Source organism: Vidua macroura, chromosome 2 (assembly GCF_024509145.1).
Source record: "Vidua macroura isolate BioBank_ID:100142 chromosome 2, ASM2450914v1, whole genome shotgun sequence".
NCBI lineage: Eukaryota > Metazoa > Chordata > Aves > Passeriformes > Viduidae > Vidua > Vidua macroura.
The window spans coordinates 18,141,796-18,164,437 of NC_071572.1; the positions used below are offsets into that span (position 1 = coordinate 18,141,796).

The 22,642-nt window shown below is 37.4% G+C and overlaps 1 protein-coding gene across 1 annotated transcript in view; it reads right to left on the reverse strand.

The window, feature by feature from the left end:
* Window positions 1-262: 262 nt before the first annotated feature.
* EGFL6 (EGF like domain multiple 6) overlaps window positions 263-22,642 on the reverse strand; it is a 30,760-nt gene continuing 8,380 nt past the window's right edge. The window contains exons 4-12 of the mRNA XM_053970757.1: window positions 21,700-21,819; window positions 20,742-20,861; window positions 19,907-20,041; window positions 18,075-18,197; window positions 10,886-11,212; window positions 5,369-5,449; window positions 4,138-4,224; window positions 2,534-2,799; window positions 263-1,358 (exon numbers count right to left, since the gene is read on the reverse strand). Of these exons, the coding sequence (XP_053826732.1) occupies window positions 1,263-1,358; window positions 2,534-2,799; window positions 4,138-4,224; window positions 5,369-5,449; window positions 10,886-11,212; window positions 18,075-18,197; window positions 19,907-20,041; window positions 20,742-20,861; window positions 21,700-21,819 (1,355 nt within the window). The 3' untranslated portion in view covers window positions 263-1,262. The remainder of the gene's footprint in view (window positions 1,359-2,533; window positions 2,800-4,137; window positions 4,225-5,368; window positions 5,450-10,885; window positions 11,213-18,074; window positions 18,198-19,906; window positions 20,042-20,741; window positions 20,862-21,699; window positions 21,820-22,642) is intronic.

The window sequence follows — 22,642 nt, forward strand, 5'->3', positions numbered from 1 at the left end:
GAAAATCATTCTTTCTCACCTCTAATGGGGTAAAGTAGGCCTGCAATCCAGCAGGAGCCTTTTGTTCAGTACATAATGTGAAGCTCCTTAAAAATTAATAATGGGTCATTCTTTTTGCTCTTGTATTTCCATGCCAGTTGGTAACATCATCTGTTAATGCTGAACATTAAATGCTTATAAAACTATAAGGGGATCATTTCTTAACATTGATTTGTGTTACTCAAAGACACTGATGACAATCAAGATATTTTACATACTTTATTGGTAATGAAAATATTTCTCAAAGACATGAATCAACTTGCTTAGCTCCATCAAAAAGGAAATGAAGATCTTTGCTTTCTTCCTACTTGTTCAATAGATTGAATATTTACCTCATAGCTAAGATAAATTATTTGTCAATAGAATTACTTTAATAAAGTTTAGGGCTTGACATGTTTCAAAGATCACAGACCCAGAGGGGTAACAAAATTTGGGAGGAAGGCTACTGCAGGACGTCCAAGATAAGAAGAAATTAACAAAGCCACCTCAGCACAGCTCAGCAATAATACAATAGTAAACACTGAACACCACCAGGCTGCCCAAGATAAGAAGCCAGCTCAGCATAACTCAGCAACAGTGGAGTATTAAACACTGAAAATATACTAGATAAGTGGAATATATCAAGATTAAAAACATATAAATAATGGTCATAGTTTCTGCTTGGTGTGCTGACTTTGTGGATTTATCTAGCACCCATCTTTGCACAAGTATTTAAATAAACAAACACCTTGGCTCTGTGTGTGATTGCCTTACTGCACACAGGGTGATGCATACTGATTTTTGGAACAACATAGCCCCTAAGAAGTTAATTATGTCACCAGAAGTAGTAACATTCTCTTAAAGACTGCTTTATGTTCTTATGTAGTACAAGAAATGAAATAGAAGACTAATGAATAGCCCCAGAACATTTTTAAGAAATAAAAGCATGTAGAATTGTAAAAAAGCTTGACAAATAATACTTCAGAAACCCTGACCTTGAATTATAAAATACAGTAGTATTACACTCAACACATGTATTAAAATTAGAAGAACTCATAAAAAAGTATAATCTGCATCTTGCACATCAGTCTTTCTGTTTGCATTGTTGCATTAAATTCAAGGCACAATTTTATAGGTTTGTTTTGGTTTTGGTTTTGTTTTTTAATTAAAAAAGAATACAAAAAATACACTACTAATAAAATGTGAAAAATAAGATTCAATCTGTTATACTTAAATGTCCATTATCAGGTATCTTCTGGGCATGGACCAGAAATTAGTATAACATTGTCCACTCCAATTTCTCCAGTTTTACCCTTCCCACGTTCTGATTCAAAAGTGACCTGTCATAAGAAGAGATATGTGTTAAGGGTGAAAATGTAGTTTATTCAACCATTTAGCAACTCTGAATTAGTTATAATGCTATAAATGAAAAATATTTTACTACAACACAGGACTTAATGACTTGAATCATTGTCATTTTTAAAGCTTTTGTGCATTATTTGAACTAGGTTTAAAATCCTCTGCACAGATTTACAATACCAGATGGATTACTTTAATAAGATTATTTACTTTCATTGTGAAAAACGCAAATTGAGTGAAATCCTCTTATAATAATGTAGTTTTAACACAGCATGTGATGTTCATGCATTTCATTTATTCAAGACATTAGAACTGCTCATTTTTTATCTCTTTGGATCCTCAGGTTTTGTGTGCCTATTCTATATATATTTACACACTCTCATATGTATTGAGTATAGTATGTATACTGTATATAAAGAGGAGGATTATTTTTATGACTAGGATGTCTGTGTTTTTTAATTTATGGTCTGATACTCATTTATTTAAGGGCTTTTCTACATCATTCCAGCTGTGCAAAGGACCTTGAAAAGGGCTTGCATTTCCTTTACATTCACTGTATTCAATTATACAGTAGAAGCCTTTACACAGCACTGAAAATGTTCCATCATACAGATGGAAAGCAGGCCCCAGAATTTCGAGGAGAAACTGGCTGGAGTCCTGATTGAGGCAGTTTTCAGGCATACATCAATGCACAGTGTTCCCTGTTGGTACGTCCTGCTCCTAAGGTGATGGCCCCCCTTTGATTATACACGATGTCTCCTTTTGCTTGAATGGTCTGGTTTAGTGTGGCTTGAGAGCAACCTCTTCCATGAAATGAAAAATTTTCATTTTTCTAGGCATGCATGTAAGCTTCTGTTGCATGAGATATTAAGGTCAGGTTTTGATTACTTGTGTTAATTTATGATGTGATGCAGTATTTTTTACAAAATGACAGAATTACTGGCATCAGTATTCTAACCAATTGGGGTGATTCAGTTCTGAAATTACAATCAGGTGACAAGTTTTATGCCCCCTAAAATGTGGGCTCCTGTTTCCTATTTCAGATAAGCTTTTTGATTGCTGATGCCTATAAACAGTTGGTGGAACACTTGAGAATTAGGAAATAAAACCAGCGTGTTAGTTATGGTAGTTGGCTAATAAACTGTGTTATACTTACACTGTTGGTTGTTTCAGCCCCCTGAAATATCTCTATTTTTCCAGTTCTCCACTTTTCATCTTTTCCTTTGTTCTCTTCCCAGACAGGAGTAGTTTTTTTGTTTGCCAGGAATACTCGAAGCTTTCCCACTTTCTCACCAGCAAGCCGATAACTGAAAATCAAGCAGTAGCTGCTCTTTGGTTTGAGGTCAGTGAGGAGAAGTTTTAAACGGCCCATATCATTCTTGTGCCCCACAAAAGCTGGAACTGCCATGTAGTAGCCATCACCTTGTAAAAAGAAAATATATTTTTTTAAAATCATTGTTATTGTACTTGTGCTATTTATTAGCAATTTGAATACATCTTTGCTAAGAAAATAAGGGGAAGCTGAAGATAGTTTACTTGAATAATTTAAAATCACATTGGAGAAAAGCAGCAGGAAGTGTACTTAGCAAGGAATAAACTTGTACTGTTGGAAGTCAGATCAGTTTAGAGGGGAGATGAGTTCATATTTCACTGGCAATTACAGTCATTCCTCCTTGTATTATCTTTCGAAGGCAAAACCATCTGTCTTTCAAATGCAAGTCTGAAACATGCTGCTGTGCCTCTGTGGTCAGATTATTTCGGTACTTGAGCTAGCTCAATATTCTCTCCACTGTTCTCTGCATTGATGACAAATTCACAAGGGAACTGACAGCTTATTTCCCAAGTCCTGGAAGACCAATGAAGTGACAGACATACACAAAGTCTTAAAGGAATAAAACATCTGGGGCCATAAATGAAGTCATAATCAGCAGATGTAAGTTCAGGGAGACAGGATAAGGCCAGGGTAAGGTTCTCCTGGAAGTGACAGCACAGAGAAGGGATTTAGGGAATTATATGGAGCAGGGGAGGAAGGATTAGTGAAGAAAGACTAACATGGAAAGACTGAGAAAAGAGGATGTGAATGTGGAATCTGGTGTAAGCAGCGTGCAGGATCTGTAGGATCCACTGGTCATTACTGCAGCAACTTCTGCAACATTTCTGTGTCACAGGGAGAGAAAGATCCTTTCCAAGAAATTCATCCAGCTCCACCTTTTTATGTGCACCCACTCAGCAGTCCCACATTGCTCTCATGGAACTCTTTTTCAGGTTTCAGCAGGTTCCCATTGGTACCTGTTCATGTATTGGTTGTTCTTGAAGCCTTACCCTTGGCTTATTCTGAGTTTGTCTTGCAGAATTTGGGATTTCTGAGCAGTTATCCCAGTGATATTTAAGCCATGTGGCATCTACATTGCCACATCCATCTAAATGATGGATGTGTGATTAAATGTTCTACCAATCTTGGAGAGACACAACATGTAGTTGATAAGGTTTCCATTGCCTTGTAGTTTGCAATTCTGATAATAATTTTTCTTACATTTTAATTTATTTGTATTGAAATATGTTGCTGATTACTATTTTCTATTGGACATTTCAAAGAAACAATATCCACTTCTAGCATCCTCTGCCTCCTTTCTTCTTTTATAAAGATAACCTACTGATAGAAAATAAAAATCCTGGATTCTGTTTCCCCTCCCCCCCCCTTTTTTTGGAGGGGCTAAGCCATCAAATCAAAGTCTATCTAGATGGCACATATCTAAATACCTCTATCTCGATCAGCAGGATTCCAGTCAAAGTCATCATCAGCATCTTGTTTCCAATCACAAACCCCTCGACTGAAGCTGCAATCAACTGGAAAAAAAATTGGCAGAGATAATAGAAGCACTATATCCTAAGTACTGTCAAAACATTCTGCTCTTTATTAATACAGTTATTAATGTACAGATCATTCTAAAATTATAATCTGAATTCAGATAGTGTTGACCTAGATGAAACTGCAAAAAATCAAAATATTAGAATTTATGTAGCAATTCTTTCTTTAGCTCAGTGTCTTTTTACTCACACCTGCACATGTGTTTATATGCTGTGACTTCTGTATATTGATGGCCTGCAAATCCCCAAGTACAAGTGGAGCTGTTAGTGTTGAACTCTAGCATCAGGAATTGTTTGACATCTGCCAGCTTTTGAGTCCTCCGTTCTCCATTTGTTACACTGCTGTAGTTGCAATCAGCTCAAGTTCCAGTTCTACCCATTGAGAGAAACTGGCCTCCCAGGAGAAGAATCCCTTACATCAGCACCTGATAGTCCAACTACATGGAGCTGGGAATAGCCCAGAAGAGCTGACCTTTAGAGCACCCTGAAAAGGATGTCAGCCAGAGCACACCACAGCCTTCATGACTGTGCAGATGAAAAGCATTACACACACAAAGAGACACTGTGCAATGCAAGCATGACAGATCAGATTAAGAGTAATATGTCAGCCATCTGAAATTCCTCAGAAAGAAGTATCCTTCATGTTATTTTAATGTATTTTATCATGAGACAGAGACACACAGTACATGGCATTTAGAGAGCTTTGTTTTCTAAATCCATTGTTTCTGAGACTACTGCTTTCTAAATTGGAAAAAATGTCATCCAGCACATCTATTTTATTTGTTTAAGATTATTGTATGCTATGCAACATGTTTTCATTTTATAGATAATAGAACCTATTTTTTTTAATGGCTGTGAAATTATTCAAGTGAAATTCAATTCCAAGTCAAATTCTAATGTGGGGAAACTTTCTATGCATGGGTTATAAACAGTAAAAGCATGCTTGGAAAAGGACACGTTGGAACTGGTAGCAGAGTTTGGCCAGATACTGTCTCTAATGTGTTCACAAAATCTTTGGTTTATGTTAAAGGCTTTTAAACTAGTTCGGACTTGGCTAACACAGGTTGTCACAAAAAGATACAATACACAGGAAAATAAATACTGTATGATAAAAATAAGCCACCTTCTTGCTCTGGTCTCGACACTGGAATTTTCCGCTGTGCCAGGTGAGGGCCAAAGGCAGCTGCTTCTTTTACCTTGGGAACTAGGGAAAACAACTTGTCAAGTACTGAGTCATCACAGGAACAGAAAATGGAACTTTATTCCTTTATACCAGTTGACATAATTTATTTAAATAAGTCAATATATGTATTTTCCGTTCCACCACCAAACCCATATTCCTAACTGCAGTTAGATACTCTGAATTATAAAAATTTGCTTAAATTGCTGTTTTCCACAGCACTGAGCCTTCTAACCTATAAGCACTGGAGCTACAGCTCCATTGAATTACAGATTCAAGAGGTCATAAAATGTTGATCTTTCTTCAGTGGGCTGATCTGCTTTCTTGCTATAATGATCAAATGGAACTGAATTCTACCAGACAGCAGAGACAGTGACTTGGCAGCAGTTTGCCAACAGCAGCCTCAAAAAATGGATAATGTCAAAAAATTGACTTTGTAAAAGCCATAAACATTAGGGCACCAAAGGCCCACAGATCTGTATTTAGGGCAGTGATAGCTGGTGCTGTTGTAACAGAAGCCCCAGAAAGTTATTTTTCTGAAGTTATACTCTCTGCTAGGGTGCACATCTCCTGCATACCTGATCAGCTCTGCTGTGTGCTGGGAAGAAAGGCTCCAGCCTCTTCCTCACCCTCCCTACCACAGCTGGTAAGCACACACTGATGTTTTGATAACCACCCTGAGCAAATTATTTTGTAAAAATTGGTCGATGTGACTCGTGCCAAACTGGAAGAGTCAGTAAAGCAGCACCAATGAATGTTAGGGGCATTCTCTATGATACTGGCCTGAAAGAGGTGGTTACTCAAGAAGCATTATTTCTCAGCCTCAGAGACCAAGGGAAATCCTCTCCTGTCTGGTGACATAGAAGATTACATATTCTTGTTTATGCTAAGTGATCTCTAAATTACTATAAGTCTTTTAAAATTCCATGATTAAGTTTGCTTTTTATTATTTTAAGTGATTAATAGATAAGTGCACTCACTAAAAAAATAATCATAAGTCTCAACTTCTTTATGCATACTTTATGCAATAAGTAACTAATCACACATGAGATAAGTGAAAGCTGATGATACCTGTGATATAGTCATGACCACCTATGAAAACAGGAGGAGTTTAAAAGTGCCATTTCAGAGGAGTGAGGGAGAAGCCTTTGGATTATTCTTAGAGAATGCATTAATGGAAAGCCTGAAACTGAAGTTCATTTTTCAGCCCCACCCCATGGGCAGCTGTGTTAAGAAAAGCTATGGAAATTACTTTTCCCTACTCAGCATTGCATCACATATGCAAATGCCAAATATTTTAAAAGTCATTATTTTCACATGGATGCACATTTGTTCAGAGGGGAGGCTTTTTTTCCCCGTGAGTTTGACTGAGCTAGGGCTTTCCATTTAAATACTCCAACATGCTCACACATACTCAGTTTTAAGAATATACTCAGAAGCAACTGCAATCCAGAGCCTCCTAGCACCATAAAGGCTATGCCATCCACTTAACCTTTCTTCTCCTTCAAAACTGTCAAACATTGCTCTGTGTACACCAGTGAAAACACACACTAACAAAGAGGCCCAGAGACACTTCCAGAAGTGCTGAATTGGAGAAGATTCATGCAATCTTATGAGCTTCTGATGAATTGCCAGGAGCGTGTTGTCTCTTGTTGTCATTGTAGCTTCCCCCTAACCCAGTCCATTGCTTAGATCACCTGGACAATATTCATACTTAAGGCAAGGATTAATATACATATTTGTCCAAATTAATTTTTGTTTACATTATACACAATGAGGAATAGGCACATCCAGATTAGGTGTTAAATTTACTCTCAAGCCATAAACTTGGCCTTGTACTTGGTGAAAGAGGCTAAGGCTGTGAAAACCTTTGCCAAAATGAAGACAGCTATTAAAATATGATCAGTTCTGGAAAGAGTGGAGTGATTTAACAGAAGACAACAGCTGCCAGAATGATTTATTTGTTAAGTTATTGAATTACACTTGAATTCACTTGAGAGAGATACGTGCAGGTGTAGCCATGTGCTATCAAGCAAAGAACTGTTATGGACAGAAAGAGTCCAGTTTTGTTTCCAAATCTATTGTTTTTAGTCTGGCATTACAATCAGGTTTTGTACTCACTGAAAGAATATCAGTTGCGTATTATGAGAAACTGCAAGCTTCAGCTTACAGAAAGGTTTCAAAGAAGTTTACTGCTCAAAAAGTGCCTATATTTTAATGAGATCATCCTCACACACAGCCAGGATCCAAAGTTTACTCCCTCATAAGTAATAGGTAGGAGTCATAATTAATCTTTTTAGCTCTTCTGCTATCAAGTGGTCTTGTAGAAAGGCAGGTCTCCTCTCATGGTCCTTAAGAACAAGCTCTCAGCAACAAAAGCACACATATGTCCCACTCTAGGCACAGCAGAGTCCATCATTCTTTCTGTACTGCAGATGCCTCCCATCAACTTATATGCAGCAACAGCTGATATGTAATCTCTACATACAAACCCCTTCATATCATGGTGACACATGTTCTTAATCACTGATGTCATCAAGACCATTAAAAAAACAAAACCCAGAAAAAGAGTGGGCACTGTAAAAAAAATCAAGCAGAATATAAGATGTAGTAAATTTAAGATGAGCTTCCTACATATATGGTGTACCACTAGATTGGACTCGCAGGAATATCCCGTTTCTCTGCTACCACGTCCTGCTCTGAAAGAATTACATTTGCCAGAAATCTGACATGTATAGCTATGAACTGAGCTGTGGTCTGATTATTAATAGCTCACGGAGTGGTGTAATTACCAGAAAAGAATGAGAGCAAACATCATGATTAACTGAAGAAATTCTCATGTTCACCATCAAGAGCTGTGAAGCCATAAGGGAAACAGTCCACTTTTAGTGTTGCCAAATACTAATCCCTCTTTATCGTTCTTGATGCTACCGAAGGAAGTGTCTCTGTGTAATAACATGGCTACACGATACTACAGGAGTTCTAAGCACAATGTGAATTTCATAAACTGGTGAAGTACAGAATATAGAATTTAGTTGCAGTTGGAAATATCATTCTGAATTACCAATGCCAAAAAGCAATAAAATGTTATACACTGTCAGAATTAAGGTTGTACTTAATTATTTCAGTGGAGCTTGAGTGTAGCATCTCCGCAATCCTTGCTTATATAACCAAGTACTGTGGCCCAGCTCTCTGTGTCTTCTCCCATATGCAGAAAGGGTACTTCTCATGCAATAAAGAGCTTCCCAATACTGTGGTTTACTCTCATTTTTATTAAACTATTTAATAATGATGAATAAATAAATAATGATGAATAGTCATATCCATAAATAATTAGTCTATCAATAAATAAATACTCCTATTTATTAAACTTCACCTTTCACAACAGGACAGGTCCTTCCTTCATATTGGACAAGGCAAGAATCCAATGCAAAATAGTAATTTGAAGTAATTTCACACTGTATCTTAAGATACAAAAACATAAGAAAAAATTTAAGTTTTCATTGATGACCTTAATTTTGACATTTCTTACATGTTGTGGACTTCACTTTTCTGTCTTTAACTATTGTGTGGGGCTTTTTTAAAAAATTGGTAAATAGCAATTCTCATGAAGGTCCAGTATTTTGGTACTTGGGCCTATTTTAATAATTTCCTACAATATTTTTTCTGTGGCTCCCTATGTATTTATTATGTAGTAAAACTACTATGATAAAAAAATACATCAATTTAAAGAGACTTTTCTATTTTTTCCTAATTAACTACTCTTCCCAGAAGACAAACAATACCAATATTAATAATACAAAAGGCAGATGCTATGTGAATATTTGAGGGGATTATGTGGAGGAATTTAATGTTGTAGTAAAGGAATCTGCTGAATAGACATCAGCAAAGAAAGGAAAAAATGTACAAATTTATGAGCTGTAAATTTGAGCTAATGATATTCTCTGAAGGATCACTCAATATCATTAAAATTAAAAGTGTTTTTAAAGCCAAATGTTCAAGCAATTAAGCGCATGATTGAATTTTTATGATAACAAGGATCAAGTACAGCACATGGAAATTTAAAAGGAAGAAAACACAGTTAAGCAATGTATCCTGAAATGAAAATGGCACAATGCTTTAACTCCTTGAATCACACTTCAGAGAATCACAGAATCACAGAATAATGAGGTTGGAAGAGACCTCTAAGATCATCGAGTCCAACCTATGCCTTAACACCTCTACTAGACTGTAGCACCAAGTGCCATGTCCAGTCTTTTTATAAACACATCCAGAGATGGTGACTCCACCACCTCCCTGGGAAGACTATTCCAGTGCTTTATTATTCTTTCAGTGAAAAATTTTTTCCTAATATCTAACCTGTACCTTCCCTGACATAGCTTGAGACTGTGTCCCCTTGTTCTGTCAGTTGCTGCCCGGTGGAAGAGACCGACCCCCACCTGTCTGCAGCCTCCCTTCAGGAAGTTGTAGAGAGCAATAAGGTCACCTCTAAGCCTCCTCTTCTCCAGGCTAAACAACCCCAGTTCCTTCAAACACTGCTCATAGGGCTTGTGTTCCAAGCCCCTCACCAGCCTTGTTGCCCTCCTCTGGACACGCTTGGTGTCAAACAAGAAAGCCACAAATAATACTGAGTTCAAAACTTAATAAAACTACATCTTGGGCATGCTGCTATCTCTGCATGAAGCAGAACACCAAATTTCTGCCAGAATCCCCTAGCAAAATATCTCTCTTAACAAATTCAGCATATTAATCTCTTAGGAAAATTCCAGCCAGATGTGACTGGAACAAAGGCAGTATAGGCAAAAATACAGATGAACCACAATGTTTTAATATTTTCAAGCAGTAATATTCATTGTTACTGCTGTCAGCTGTAGTGGTAATTTTTGTAGAAACAAGTAGACTCTGCCTCTCTGCCTAGCCCAGGTATATAGTGTTCAAATGTCCTGGTTTGGTTGGGAAGGTCTTTGAAAAGGAATCTCAGCAATCATCACAACAACAATGTATTATTTAGATTTTTCCCTGTGTGCTCTCACTCAAATTGAAATCTGGAAAATTAGTGCATTCCAACTAGTGTAGTACAGAGTACCCAACTGGAAGGTTGCATAATCCCCCCTTTGCAATTGCATCAGGTCATGTAGCCTGGTACAGGAGACTGATTTCTCCCTGTATCACCAGGCAGAGAGAGCAGAGCCCTTTGTCCTTCTAACCAAAACCCAGGCTGACCCTACCCTAGGGGCAGTATTCCTGGCAATCCTTCCTGACCTGTCCAAGCAGGCTGAAAAAGACACCTTTTGAAATGCTTTTTCAAAAGCATTAACTAGAACCTAACCATTCTATGATTCTATGATTCATTTTCTATAAGTAAATTCTGATAAAGTGTCTAACATAATGTTTTGTTATGATTTTTTAGTGTTTAGATATATTTACATTGAAGCCAGATATTTTAAAAAACAAACTTACAAAAGACATCCCCTCTAAGGCTTCGCTCATCAATTTGATTTTCAAAATCTTCCTTCTCCTCTTCATCTGACTCTTCTGCCTCCTCTTCTGCAGCTGCTGCAGTTTCTGTCTCTTCCTCACTGTAGCTCCCACCAAGATCAATACCACCTTCATAGTCCAGCAACTGCAAATGGGTCTTAGTAGGTGGGGTCACAGCTGCTTCTGGGATTGCATTCTTGATTGTTTTATGCTTTTTCACACTGCTTTTTTGTGCAAGAAGTTTCTTAATTGTGTCTTTAGCTGTTCCAGGGCTTCTTGCAATTTCTTTCACTGACTTTTCAGGGATAACTAGAACCAAGAAGAAAATAGAAAATATTAATTTAAGGAAACATTCAGCAATGACAATGTCTTTAAATGGGTCCGTGATGTCCTTTACAAGGTCCAGAGACCAAGAGAATTAAATTCTCTACTGCGAGATGTAAGTTCAGTTTTGCACAGAACCAAACACACATGCACATGTTCAGCTCTGTTCTACAGACAGCTCTGTCTGAGTTACAGTGAAAAGACCAAAACAACCCTCAGTAATGATCTCTGGATTCCTGTGTAACATAGGAGTAACACAGGCTATAGAGCCCCTTACTTAAATCATTTTTACACTGGAGCACTGGGCAAAAAAACCCAAAAATCCTTCTTCAATTTTTGGACTAAAATTGTCCATGGAGCTTGGATCCCCTCCACAACAACTGCAGCCTAATAATAATGAACATTTCCCTTGCCTATCTTTTGTGAACTTCTCTGGTCTAATTTTCCTTCCATGGCAGGCTGAAAGCTACTGAAAGGAAGGATATTTTGAGAAGACATACATCAAGCTCCTCCATCATATCTCTTTTAGCTCTTATTTAATTGTAAGGGGTAAACACCAAAATTCAGAGAAGCATCCAAGAATGCCAAATTGTTACCATCTTGCAATCCCAAGATAGACTAGAACATAAATGTAACATTTCCCGAGAATTTACTGTTTTATGATTCCTCTTGGACATGAAATACTGTATCTTATAGTTTTGGATAAAGTGGTGTTATTTTAATTATTCTGGAATTAACCTTTTGGATACTACTATCAAATGTTTTGCACAACCATGTCATAAACTACTGACAGTTTGAGTCTTTTATTTGAACCACCGAGGAAACAGTGAAAACTGAGCAGTTCCAGCGTGCTATAAAAAAGCTCTTTCATAAAGAGAAACTATTTTCATCACTGGATCAGAATAGCCTCATATACTGCTTCCCATCTTTGATTCTCAATCAGTATTGATGCTGCAGTGCCTACAGTCTTTTAGGATTAAAAATTATGGTGGAAGACTGCTATTTTTATTTCCCTCTGCTTCTGTTGTCTAATGATTATATTATCAGGGCAAGAATATGTTCCTATTTTGCTCCTCACTTTGTATTTATGAAAATTTTATAGTAGTACTTTGAGACAGATGGACTGGACTTGGAATCTTGGGTAGTACTATTTTCTCTGTGCCTCTTTTCATGGAGACACAGTAGAAGAAAAAAACACCAGTAAATAAAATACAACTGCAATCTAGTAGAAAAAGAGGAAAGTTCCCTGAATTTATATTGACTTCTGGAAAATACAATCCTATCACTTGTGAATTTGTCACATTTTATTTATGGCAAGTGCAGCTACATGCTATTTAGTATGTCAGGAACAGAATCAGACTCTTGGTGTGCTCACTGTGGCATTTAGGTATTTTTGAGATTGCTGTCAAAGTAAACAGATGCCAATAAAATGAAGGTCAAACTTGAGGATTTGTTCTTCCTTCTTTTAGATAAAACTTATAGGCTTACTTGTCAAATACTTACAAATAAGCTCTTTACTAATACTGCACTAAATATCCTCTGGAGGATGATGTCATGAAGGAGGTAAGGTTCCCAAGGTCTAAACTCAAAATTCAGCAATAAAAATTAACAGGAAAGCTTAATTCCAAACAAATTTCCTCTTGACTATCAGTAACAAGAAACTTCATGCTTTTAACAGAGAGGCTATGGGGATTTTCAAGGCCACAGGACTGACTGCTCAGCAAACCTGAACATCTGCTTTTAGTTTCTGCTTTGAAGTTTTCCTCATGAAATGGAAAATTCTTACAGTTCAACATAATAACCTCTGTGGTGTCAGAAAACCAATCTCCTTGTATGTGCAAAATTTAGCAGAGTGGAAAATCAGCTGACAGGAGTGACAAAAATAGGGGGATGAAAAGGTATAAATTCCCATGTGCTTGAAGACTCCAATTTACTGCTGCACTATGAAAATCTCCATGCTTGAGAAGACAGAGACTCTAGACACTAAGCATATTTTAGGACACAGCACTAGTTTCCTTCCAACTTGCATTTGTCTTTAGAGTAGATTTAAGGCTTTTTATATCTAGCCATAAATTGCAGGAGGACTAATGCAATGTAAGGATACACCACCTTAAACTTAGTCTGTTCTTTTGAATCCATGGCCTGTGGACTTGCCTGAATGAGCAGCTCACCTTCTCTGGTGCTCTGGGGTGCTACACCTGAGGCAGTGATTTTTCAAGACCCTTTGCCTCAAGATATGTAGATAAATGCAGACATGTTGGTCACATTTGTGCACTTATCTATCCATGTGACTGCACAGAATTTTGGAAAGTGCAAAGAAATGTAGAGCATTCCACCTTAGCTCAGCTCTTCCTTACGTACCTTTGATCAGGAAGCACACAGATTAATGCCTCCTGCTCATGCAGTTTCTGTTTATTGCCCTAATAAGAAAATATCTGTTTTCAAAGGTATTTTCTTTCTTTGAATAAGAGAGAATTAAGGCAAGAAATAGAAAAACAAAGACAAACAGTAGCTGAGGGCTAAAAGTAAAACTTTTATGTCATCAGTTGCTATACAAACTCATAAACACACAGAAACGGATTGGTGTAGGATATCTAATGACTGAGTTGTGAAAGCTGAGTTGAAAAAAAAAACCATAAAGAGTATATGCCAACCCATTGACTCTGTGCTGCATTGTGTAAAGTGAAGTATACAGGGGATGATACCGGAGAGGGACAGATAAGGGTCTGTTTTCCTTCCACACACCCTGTGACTGCAGCTGGTGCTGGCCCTGACCATTCAGGAGATGCAGAAGGAGACAGCTTGCTCTGCACTCCAGCAGGCACTCCACTGCTTCCACCCTCACACCTCACAGAGCATTTAAAAACCTGGTGAGAGACAAGCCTAGGAGGTTGGCTTACAAATCCTTTCGTAGCTCCCTTTATGGCTTCTCTAGATAAGAGTTGCAGAAGTGTTGAGGGAGACAGACAACAATCTACCATGTGTAGGTGGAGTCTGTAGATGTGAGTAAATATTAGATCAGCATGACATACTTCCAGAAATCATTCTAAAAATTATCAACCTCTTTTAGATATTCTTAAGAGAGTCTGAAAGCTTTCATAGATAGGCTAAAAGAAAGATTCTGGGCTATTATTTTCTTCTAAGCACCATGGAACATCATCTACCAATATGTGATGCTACCCCATTTGATTTCTAAAATTTTTACTGTCTTATTTAGGGAAGGATACTTTGAGAAATCAGGGCAAGTTTGTTATGCTGGACTGTGCTTAATACATGAGTACACCCGCCAGCAAGGCATCTAGTAGGAAATGTGTGGTGACGGTTACTCACTGAAGAGTGACAGCAGTATTTGATTCCATACTGAATAAAACTTTAAGAATATCACCAGCGGTATGATGACAATAGTTTCTGAAGCTTTGAAACTTTATTATGTCAAATCCACCTTTGTCAGGATTGGCAAGTTAATAAGAAAGTAAAATGATATATAGGGTCTAAGGGTTAGCCTATCAGCAAAAAAAGAGTGAGTAATACAAGAGGCAGAGAGAGAGCCAACATGAATTTTTATTGACACTTAGATACCCAGCAAAGCATAATGAAGAAGAGTAAACTCTGCATCTAGCTGGGCAATAACAAGAGTGTCATTGTTGAGCTCCTTAGAGTGATACCTGTAGACTTAAAGACAGTAATAATTTTTCCTGTTATTTTGTAGGACCAAAAAAAGTGAATAAAAAATAGTTGGTTTTTTTCCCCCAGGAATCTTAATTACTTACACAACCTTGTGAGACTCTATTCTTAAATGAAAGCTGAATTACGCATAAAAGCATGTGGCAGGGGAAATGCGGGTTTTCAATGCACAATAGGAAATCAGGAAACACATGAACCTGAGAACAGCAACAGATTGCAGCAAGATAGAGGCCAGATGTGGAAATGACTAGGATCCTTTTAGGGATTGTTCATATTGAACCATCTCTATGGATTCTCAAACATATGTGCTACAGACAGTTCAGAAATGATCTCCAATGTTTCATACATATAGGAATGTTAAATGTCAAAAGGGGGCCTTAATAATCACAGGTCATATCCATACCACAAAAAGTGTTTGCAGCCTGACATTTCAGCAGCTTTCTCCAAGTCAGTGTATTGACATAGAAATTGAATGAAAGAATTTCCACCACCTTCTTTGCAAAGGTGAATTATATATTATGTCACTTATTAGGTTATTTGATGGCATGAGATGCAGCCACAGGAATTCCATTATTAGCATTGTGCTTAATTGCTCTCCTTTCATAATCCAAAAATTAAGTTATATATTAATATAGTTTTTATTTTTTTAAAAAAGCAAATACTGCTTCCATGGTAGCCAGGTTTTTTTTATACTAGAGAAAATTGCTATTAAGAACTAATGCTTCCCTGTGAAAACAGGATTCCATCTCTGTGGGAATAATTATGTGGAGTACTGGAGACTTATTTAAGAAGGTTTTTGTTCAGCTGCAGCACAAGCCCTGCTGGGAACTGACATGGGCCACAGGAACTGTAGCCATTGTCATCAAAAGAAGTGTGAAGCCACAGCCTTCAGCTTCTAAATGCCCAAGATGGTGTCCTCATCCCATTAAACCCAATAGCAAATTTTCTTTTGGCTGCAGTAAAGGCAAAGCTTTTCCACAATTGCCATATGACATGGAGAGCACTTAGTGTTTCCCTGTTGGCTGGTACATCCAATTGTTTGTGTCGCTGTTCGAAAAAAACATTTTCCCCAGTAGCAAGACATGTCCTGCCCCCATGAGTTACTCTGGTCTGATGTTCTTGAGGATTGCAGTAAAAGTCAGCTATTGAAACATTCAGAGCTAAAAGAATCTCCTCCACTTTCCTTTAAAAGAGAAGCTATATATGGGAGAATTGCCACCAGAGAAACCAGTCTCTATTTAGCATCTCTACATTTCAGGGTTCACCTACCACTGATTGTATTTTAATCTTCCTCTATTGTTGTTTACAACTTTCTAGCTGGACCCTCAACTTTTGACCTGCCTATGGCTCTGATTGCTCTCATTACTGTATGTTATTCTTCTATCCTCTCTTATAATAAATCTCTTTTCCATTTAGTGTGTTCTATTAAGTTTATGAATGGCATGGATCCTTTCTCTGCTAAGCAACAAATGAATTTTGGTAATTGGAAATATGACAGGAGGAAGTAGGCAGAGGGCAAACTATGTAAGGAGAAACACCTATGAGAAGATAGGAATCATCTGACTTCAGAACTGATTTTTTTTACAGGGCTAGACATCAAAAAATTCTCTCCACAAGTGAAAATATTTCTGTTATTTATATGTAAGCAATCATTCTTGTTGAATTGTTTTTGCTTGATGAAAGAATATTTTATACATGGAGTTAGTCAAAAAGAAAATTTCCCTGGAAATGTTTTACCTTCTCATTAAAAAGGCAAATAAAAAAACCCAAAAAAACAAAACAAACAAACAAACAAACAAAAAAACCCAAAAAAACAAAACAAAACAAAAAAAAACCAAAACCAAACCAAACCAAAAAAAAAAAACAAAAACCAAAAAAACAAAAACAAACAAAAAAAAAAAAAAAAAAAAAAAAAACAAAAAAAAAAAAACACAGACTATTTTTCTCAGAGATGTATTTGTTTAACATTTCACCTGTGGTACATTTTGTACCACATACCAAGATGTGTCATGTCAGTTTGCTTTGATATCCAGTCAAATGCATCCTTCCATTTCAGTGAGCTGCAGTGACATATCACAAGAGATGTGGTCCAGCAAGGAACCTGGCTCATAGCATTGAATTTGAGTAGAAGAATGTTCTAAACAAGTTCTGCTGTGATAATCTATGTCCATATCAAACCGTTCAGTGACAGCTAGATTTTTGTGTGTTTATTTTGTTATATGTTAAAAGTCAACATTTTTTTACTGAAAGTTGAAACTTTACAAAATGGTGCTCTCCTGTGCAGGGCCAGGAGTTGGATTAGTGGATCCCTTGCAATTCAAAATATTCTGTGAAAATATTAATTTATCAATGTGTATTGTAAGTTTCAATTGCTACCTTAATGGGAGTATGAACATGAACAATAGAGGGACTCAGAGAACATCTGTGACCATGAAGTATAATCATAAGACATATCTGATCAAGCATTACTTGAAAAGATTTATGTATTATGTAGACTTCATCTGCTACAGACAAAAACTTTTAAAATGTTTGAGCAGAGGTCAAATGTCCTCTTGAGGAAAACATCTTTAATGATGTTGCAGGAGAAAAATCTGCCAGGATTAATAAAGGTATAAATTAAAAGGTTCATTTTAAATATAAAGACAAGGACGGCCTTTCTTTCTTTCTTCTTGAAGGGTCGTACTCAGTTAAAGTGAAAAATGACATCTTTATAGGACATCTTCCATATTCAATAGACAAACAAAATGAAAACAATTTAACAGAAAAGTCACAGCTTTTCTCCCTTTTCTCATTTTTGCTAAGTTAGCCTTCTGGGAGGAACTGCAGATGCCTTCAAGGAGCTAACCTTGGGAATTCATTGAGAAATCACAGTAGATTTTTTTAAACTATTTTCTCCGTTTCTTCAAGACAAATTAATTTCTTTATTCTACTTGCAATTCCTAGAGATGAGACTTGAAGACTTACAGGCAAAATTAATTTGAACAAGGAATACTTGTATTGACTATGCTATGAGTCATGCAGTTAATATGTATTTTGTGGAGAGGTCTTGCTTTGTTGGTATTGCAGCACTGTTCAGCATGACTTTTCTCAGAACATGCCTTGTAATGATCAGTTATTGGAGAAAAACAACACTGCACTATTCCTGACATCCAGTGGTACTCACCAGCACAATCAAATCCACTTCCCTGGTAGCCCTGTTTACATTTGCACTGGAAGGATCCCTGGGTGTTGAGGCACTCTGCATGGAGGTTGCACCTGTGTCTATTTGTCACACATTCATTTACATCTGGGGGAAGATAGAAACGCTTCAGTGAAAACTGTGTTGAAAGCCAAGGCTCCTGTCAGCCCATTTGTGCCACCCATCTCTCTCCAGGTACTGTAAGCACTAATGTCAGACCAAGACAGTGCAGTGACCATCAGAGGCAGAAGGATTCACTAGGAGAGAGTGCTTGGTGTCAGCTCCATACACATGCTGGCGTATGCAACCATGGACAACATCCATCCCAGTAAAGACAAGGTGAATGCAGTGATTTTCTGACTGAGAACAGGATTCAAACTATAGGTTGCACACACTCTTCTATTAACAAAATGCACAAAGCACCAAGAGAATGGGTGGCAACACTTAAAAAAGAGCTCACCAAGACATTCTCATTCTTTCATTTACTGTAGAATGAATGTAATGGAAAGTAATCCTGAGCATGCCAAGATGTCAAGATCTTTAAGATACCTCTCACATTCCAGCATATATATGATGCTACATGGAAAAAAAAAAGATAATAAGGAAAATTCAACAGAAAATACTGCATTCAACTCACAGCAAAATGTACAGGCACCAAGAGTATTTGATTTTGCTCCATTACAAAGATGTTTCTGATTTATCCCACATGAGGGAGTCATGTTGGTGCACAAATGTTTGCAGCACTCACATTTTATCCAGATTGCATAATTTTTAGCAGCTGACAGGTCGTCTCATAATGTAAGTCAGCAAACAAACAAGTAGCAGGAAGACTGACTCAAAAGTCTGGTGTGTCTGAAAGTGAGATTAAGGTTTGCAAATAAAATTCTCACTACTGAGACTGTTCCAATTTTTTCTCCTGTACACACATATTGTATGAGAAAAGAAAATGTTTTTTCCACTTGAAGTCTCAGGGTTTGCAGACATGAAATGTAAACTTAAGTCTCCAAACCTGCCTTATGGTCTTCCTGCCACTCCTCACTTCCAATATCAATTAAATATAAACAAATCCCATTCATTCTCTTTTTTATGCATGTGTAGTAGTTCCAGTACTTTCAGGCCCTTGTGTAGTCAACAGCTTGAACAATATTCCTGCAGCAAATGCTGCAGTAACTTATATTTTGCTGTTCTTCCAGCATTCAGCTAATGGATTGAAACAGGAGTTAAGCGTGTTTTGACATTTGTTTTAACACCTGAGCATGTCAGGAAAACTTTTTGCCTGTATTTATTTTTGTTAGAGAGAAACTTGGTCATGCAACAGAAACCTGAAAAGTAATTGAAACCTACTATTTTCATTTATTTTTCCTTAAGTTCTGTTCAAATCATCCAAATAACTGTTTTTACAGTCATGAAGGCACTTACTTCACATTCATCAATAATGACATGAAAAAATTATAGTGGGACTGCTTATTCATCACAGTTTGAAACCAAGACAATAAAAAATGGTTCTTTAACTAAACCTTTACCAGCATTTTTTTAGTCAACTTAGAACAAGCTCTTGCACATCTTGACTTGGCACAATGAGGCAATTTAAATTTTAAGTGCCAGTGATTTGGTTTTTCATAAGGCTACAGAAAAAAAAAAAAAAAAACAGAGAAAAATTCAAAGTCCCATCAAGAATATTCTCAGTGTGACACCTCTTACCCATTTCTGAGGCAGCATCCCCAGGACAGGACAACATGCTGGGGGCAACCACAGGGAAGATGCACTCTGTGGGAATAAGAAGAATGAAGAAGGAACATCCATGGGCTAGCTCTTACCTACACAGTTGTAGCGGCCGCTGGTGTATTTTAGCTCATATCCCAGCTGGCACTTGCAGTAGAAGCTTCCGAACGTGTTGACGCATCGGCGGCTGTACGAGCAGACAGCTTTGCCAGTGGAGCATTCATCGATGTCTACAGCAGGAGAAGGGATGCTGGTCAGATCCATGAGAAGGTAAAATAGGAAAAAACTCACTGGGATTTGCATGAGAATTATTTGTTCTTGGCTGTCACAAATAAACTTAATAAATAAATCTTATAATTTCACATTTGGTGATGGCTTTCGCACGTGTTCTTATGAGTGAAGCAGTAAAATGTGAACTAACTTTATGGAAGAATGCAGTACCAAATATTATAAGCAATGCTTTCTTCATCACAGGAAATTCATAGGTAATGTTGAGGCTTCTGGAGAAAAATTGAGAAGTTTGTATTGTGGGTCATCACCATAAAAGAAAGCCCCGTCCAAACCTAATGCCCAAATCCTATAATACATTTGTCAGCAGGGCAGCTTCCCGCAGGCAAAGCACAGTAATTAATGGCCTCATACCAACGGGGAGAAACTGAATCTGTTGATGACTCTAAATCTGTTGATGTCAAAATATTGAGTTATTTACTGGGGAATGAGAGTTATCCAAAGAATTACATGGCCAATAATTCATGAAAAAAATATTAAAAAAAAAAAAGTATGAAAACTATTTATCGCACTGTGAGTAACAAGAAGCATTATTTAAGCCAGCAAGGAGGGTTAACTACTTCCTATCCTTTCCCCAGAATCTTATGGCTTCTCATGGGGATCCTGCAGAAAAGAAGCTGAGAGTGAGCTCTCTAACCATACCAATGCATGTCCTTCCATTTGGTCCCAGCTGAAGGCCACCTGATGGACAGAGACACTGCACGTGTCCTTTGACTTCTTCACATCCATATTGACAATTCACCATGGCACATGTCCTAGAACCTGAAAACAGCATTTAGAATAACAAGAAGAGCAAAATTCTAGATTGAAATCACACAGTTTTAAGTTGGATATGGATAAATACAGAAACTATTCAGAACATTAAAAATCCATTCATTATAAATAAAGTTGCTTATGAATTAACAATAAAAAATTCAGGAGTCCATGAGATATTTTCTACAAACAAAACTCTGTCACCTAAAAACTAGGAGCTTCCCCAGGTCTGAAAAATCAGGTTGGCTAAAAAAGCAGAATTCTTTCCATTTCATGCTGGCTTAAAGACAAAGAAGATAGGTAGAAATACCTATTTTCGTAAGTTTAGATAAGCCTTGGATCATACAGCAAACGTTTGCAAGAGCAGTTTTCATAAACTGCCGAAAGCATATTAACACAGATAAAATAAATAAATTGTGGAGCACAGAAAGGTAAAGCAAGGCATAATGACATGAAATTCAGCACAGGAAAAAGTAATCTATATTGGTGCTTTGCTTGAATACATTTGGTCGTCCTTATGCAACAGATGAACTGACAGGACTATACATTGAGGTCATACTAGCTGTTCTTCATCTGAAGCAACACTATCAAAGACTTTTACTTCTTTCAGGACCAAAACACCTCTGAAGACCAAAACATAAGTATGGCCTAGTTTACTTTACCCAAATAGGGTACATTCCTATTAGGAACATCCAAATAGGAAGCCTCTTTCAGCTGTGACCAGAGTGCAGGGGCAAAGACCCTATCCTGAATAAGCTAAATCAGTTCATCACAAGAAGAAACTCTGCTGGGATTAGATGTGATTAGATGATCTTGGTGTGCCTATTCCATCAGCTCTGATACTTACTTGCACATGTGCCATCTGGCATGAGCATGTACCCGTTGAGACAATAGCACTTGTAGCTGCCATGTGTGTTCATACATCTGTGCTCACAGGGACGTGGCTTCAGTCCACATTCATTCAGATCTGCAGAAGTCATCGGAACTGAGTGAGTGTTGGGCTTTTATACATATATCCATGCATATAGGTGGATAATATTGCCTAAAGTGTGGAGTTCCCCAGAGTGAAGTCGTCTGGATGGAAAATAAGCCAGCCCCTTGCAAGATGAGAGTTTAGCAGACCATCTGGCTGAAAGACTGCTAGTAAAACCAACATACACAGACCTCTACACTTGAAAAATTAATGCAAACTCTGGCCACATCTGGCAGCTTGTTAGGAAGAAGTGGAGGGGTGGAGAGAATTGTAGCTAATCTTTTCTGGGAGTTTTTTTAATGGACTTTTTCTGGTTCTAGCCCTCCAGTTGACCTCTGTATTAGAAATGCATGAGGCTAAGAACAGCAAAGGAAATTGAGATAAAGCGAAACAAAGATTTTTACTTCCATTTTTCTGAACTACACACTGGCACCAAGGCTATCAGTAGCAGAAATGAAGTACAATTTATGATAATAGTTATGTGACTTTAAAAGGATCTCAAAAATCTGAAAATCCTGAGAATAAAACATCCTAAATCCTTCTCAAAATCCAGGATTTAAAGGCTTTTTGGAAACTAAATCAATTTCAAATTCCCCAAATCTATCCTTCACAGGGAGAAAATGAGAATTCTAAAGCGTTTTTTTGTGTGGCATAGGGTGAGCAGTGCTGACAATGATATTTGGCCTATGACAAGGGGACAACATCTGTGTTTTTTACTTCCATGACCTGACACCTCTACCTCTTGTAGAGATTAGTAAATAGATGGAACTAATTTATAGAATGCACCAGCATATGCAGCCCATTCAATATGTGTTTA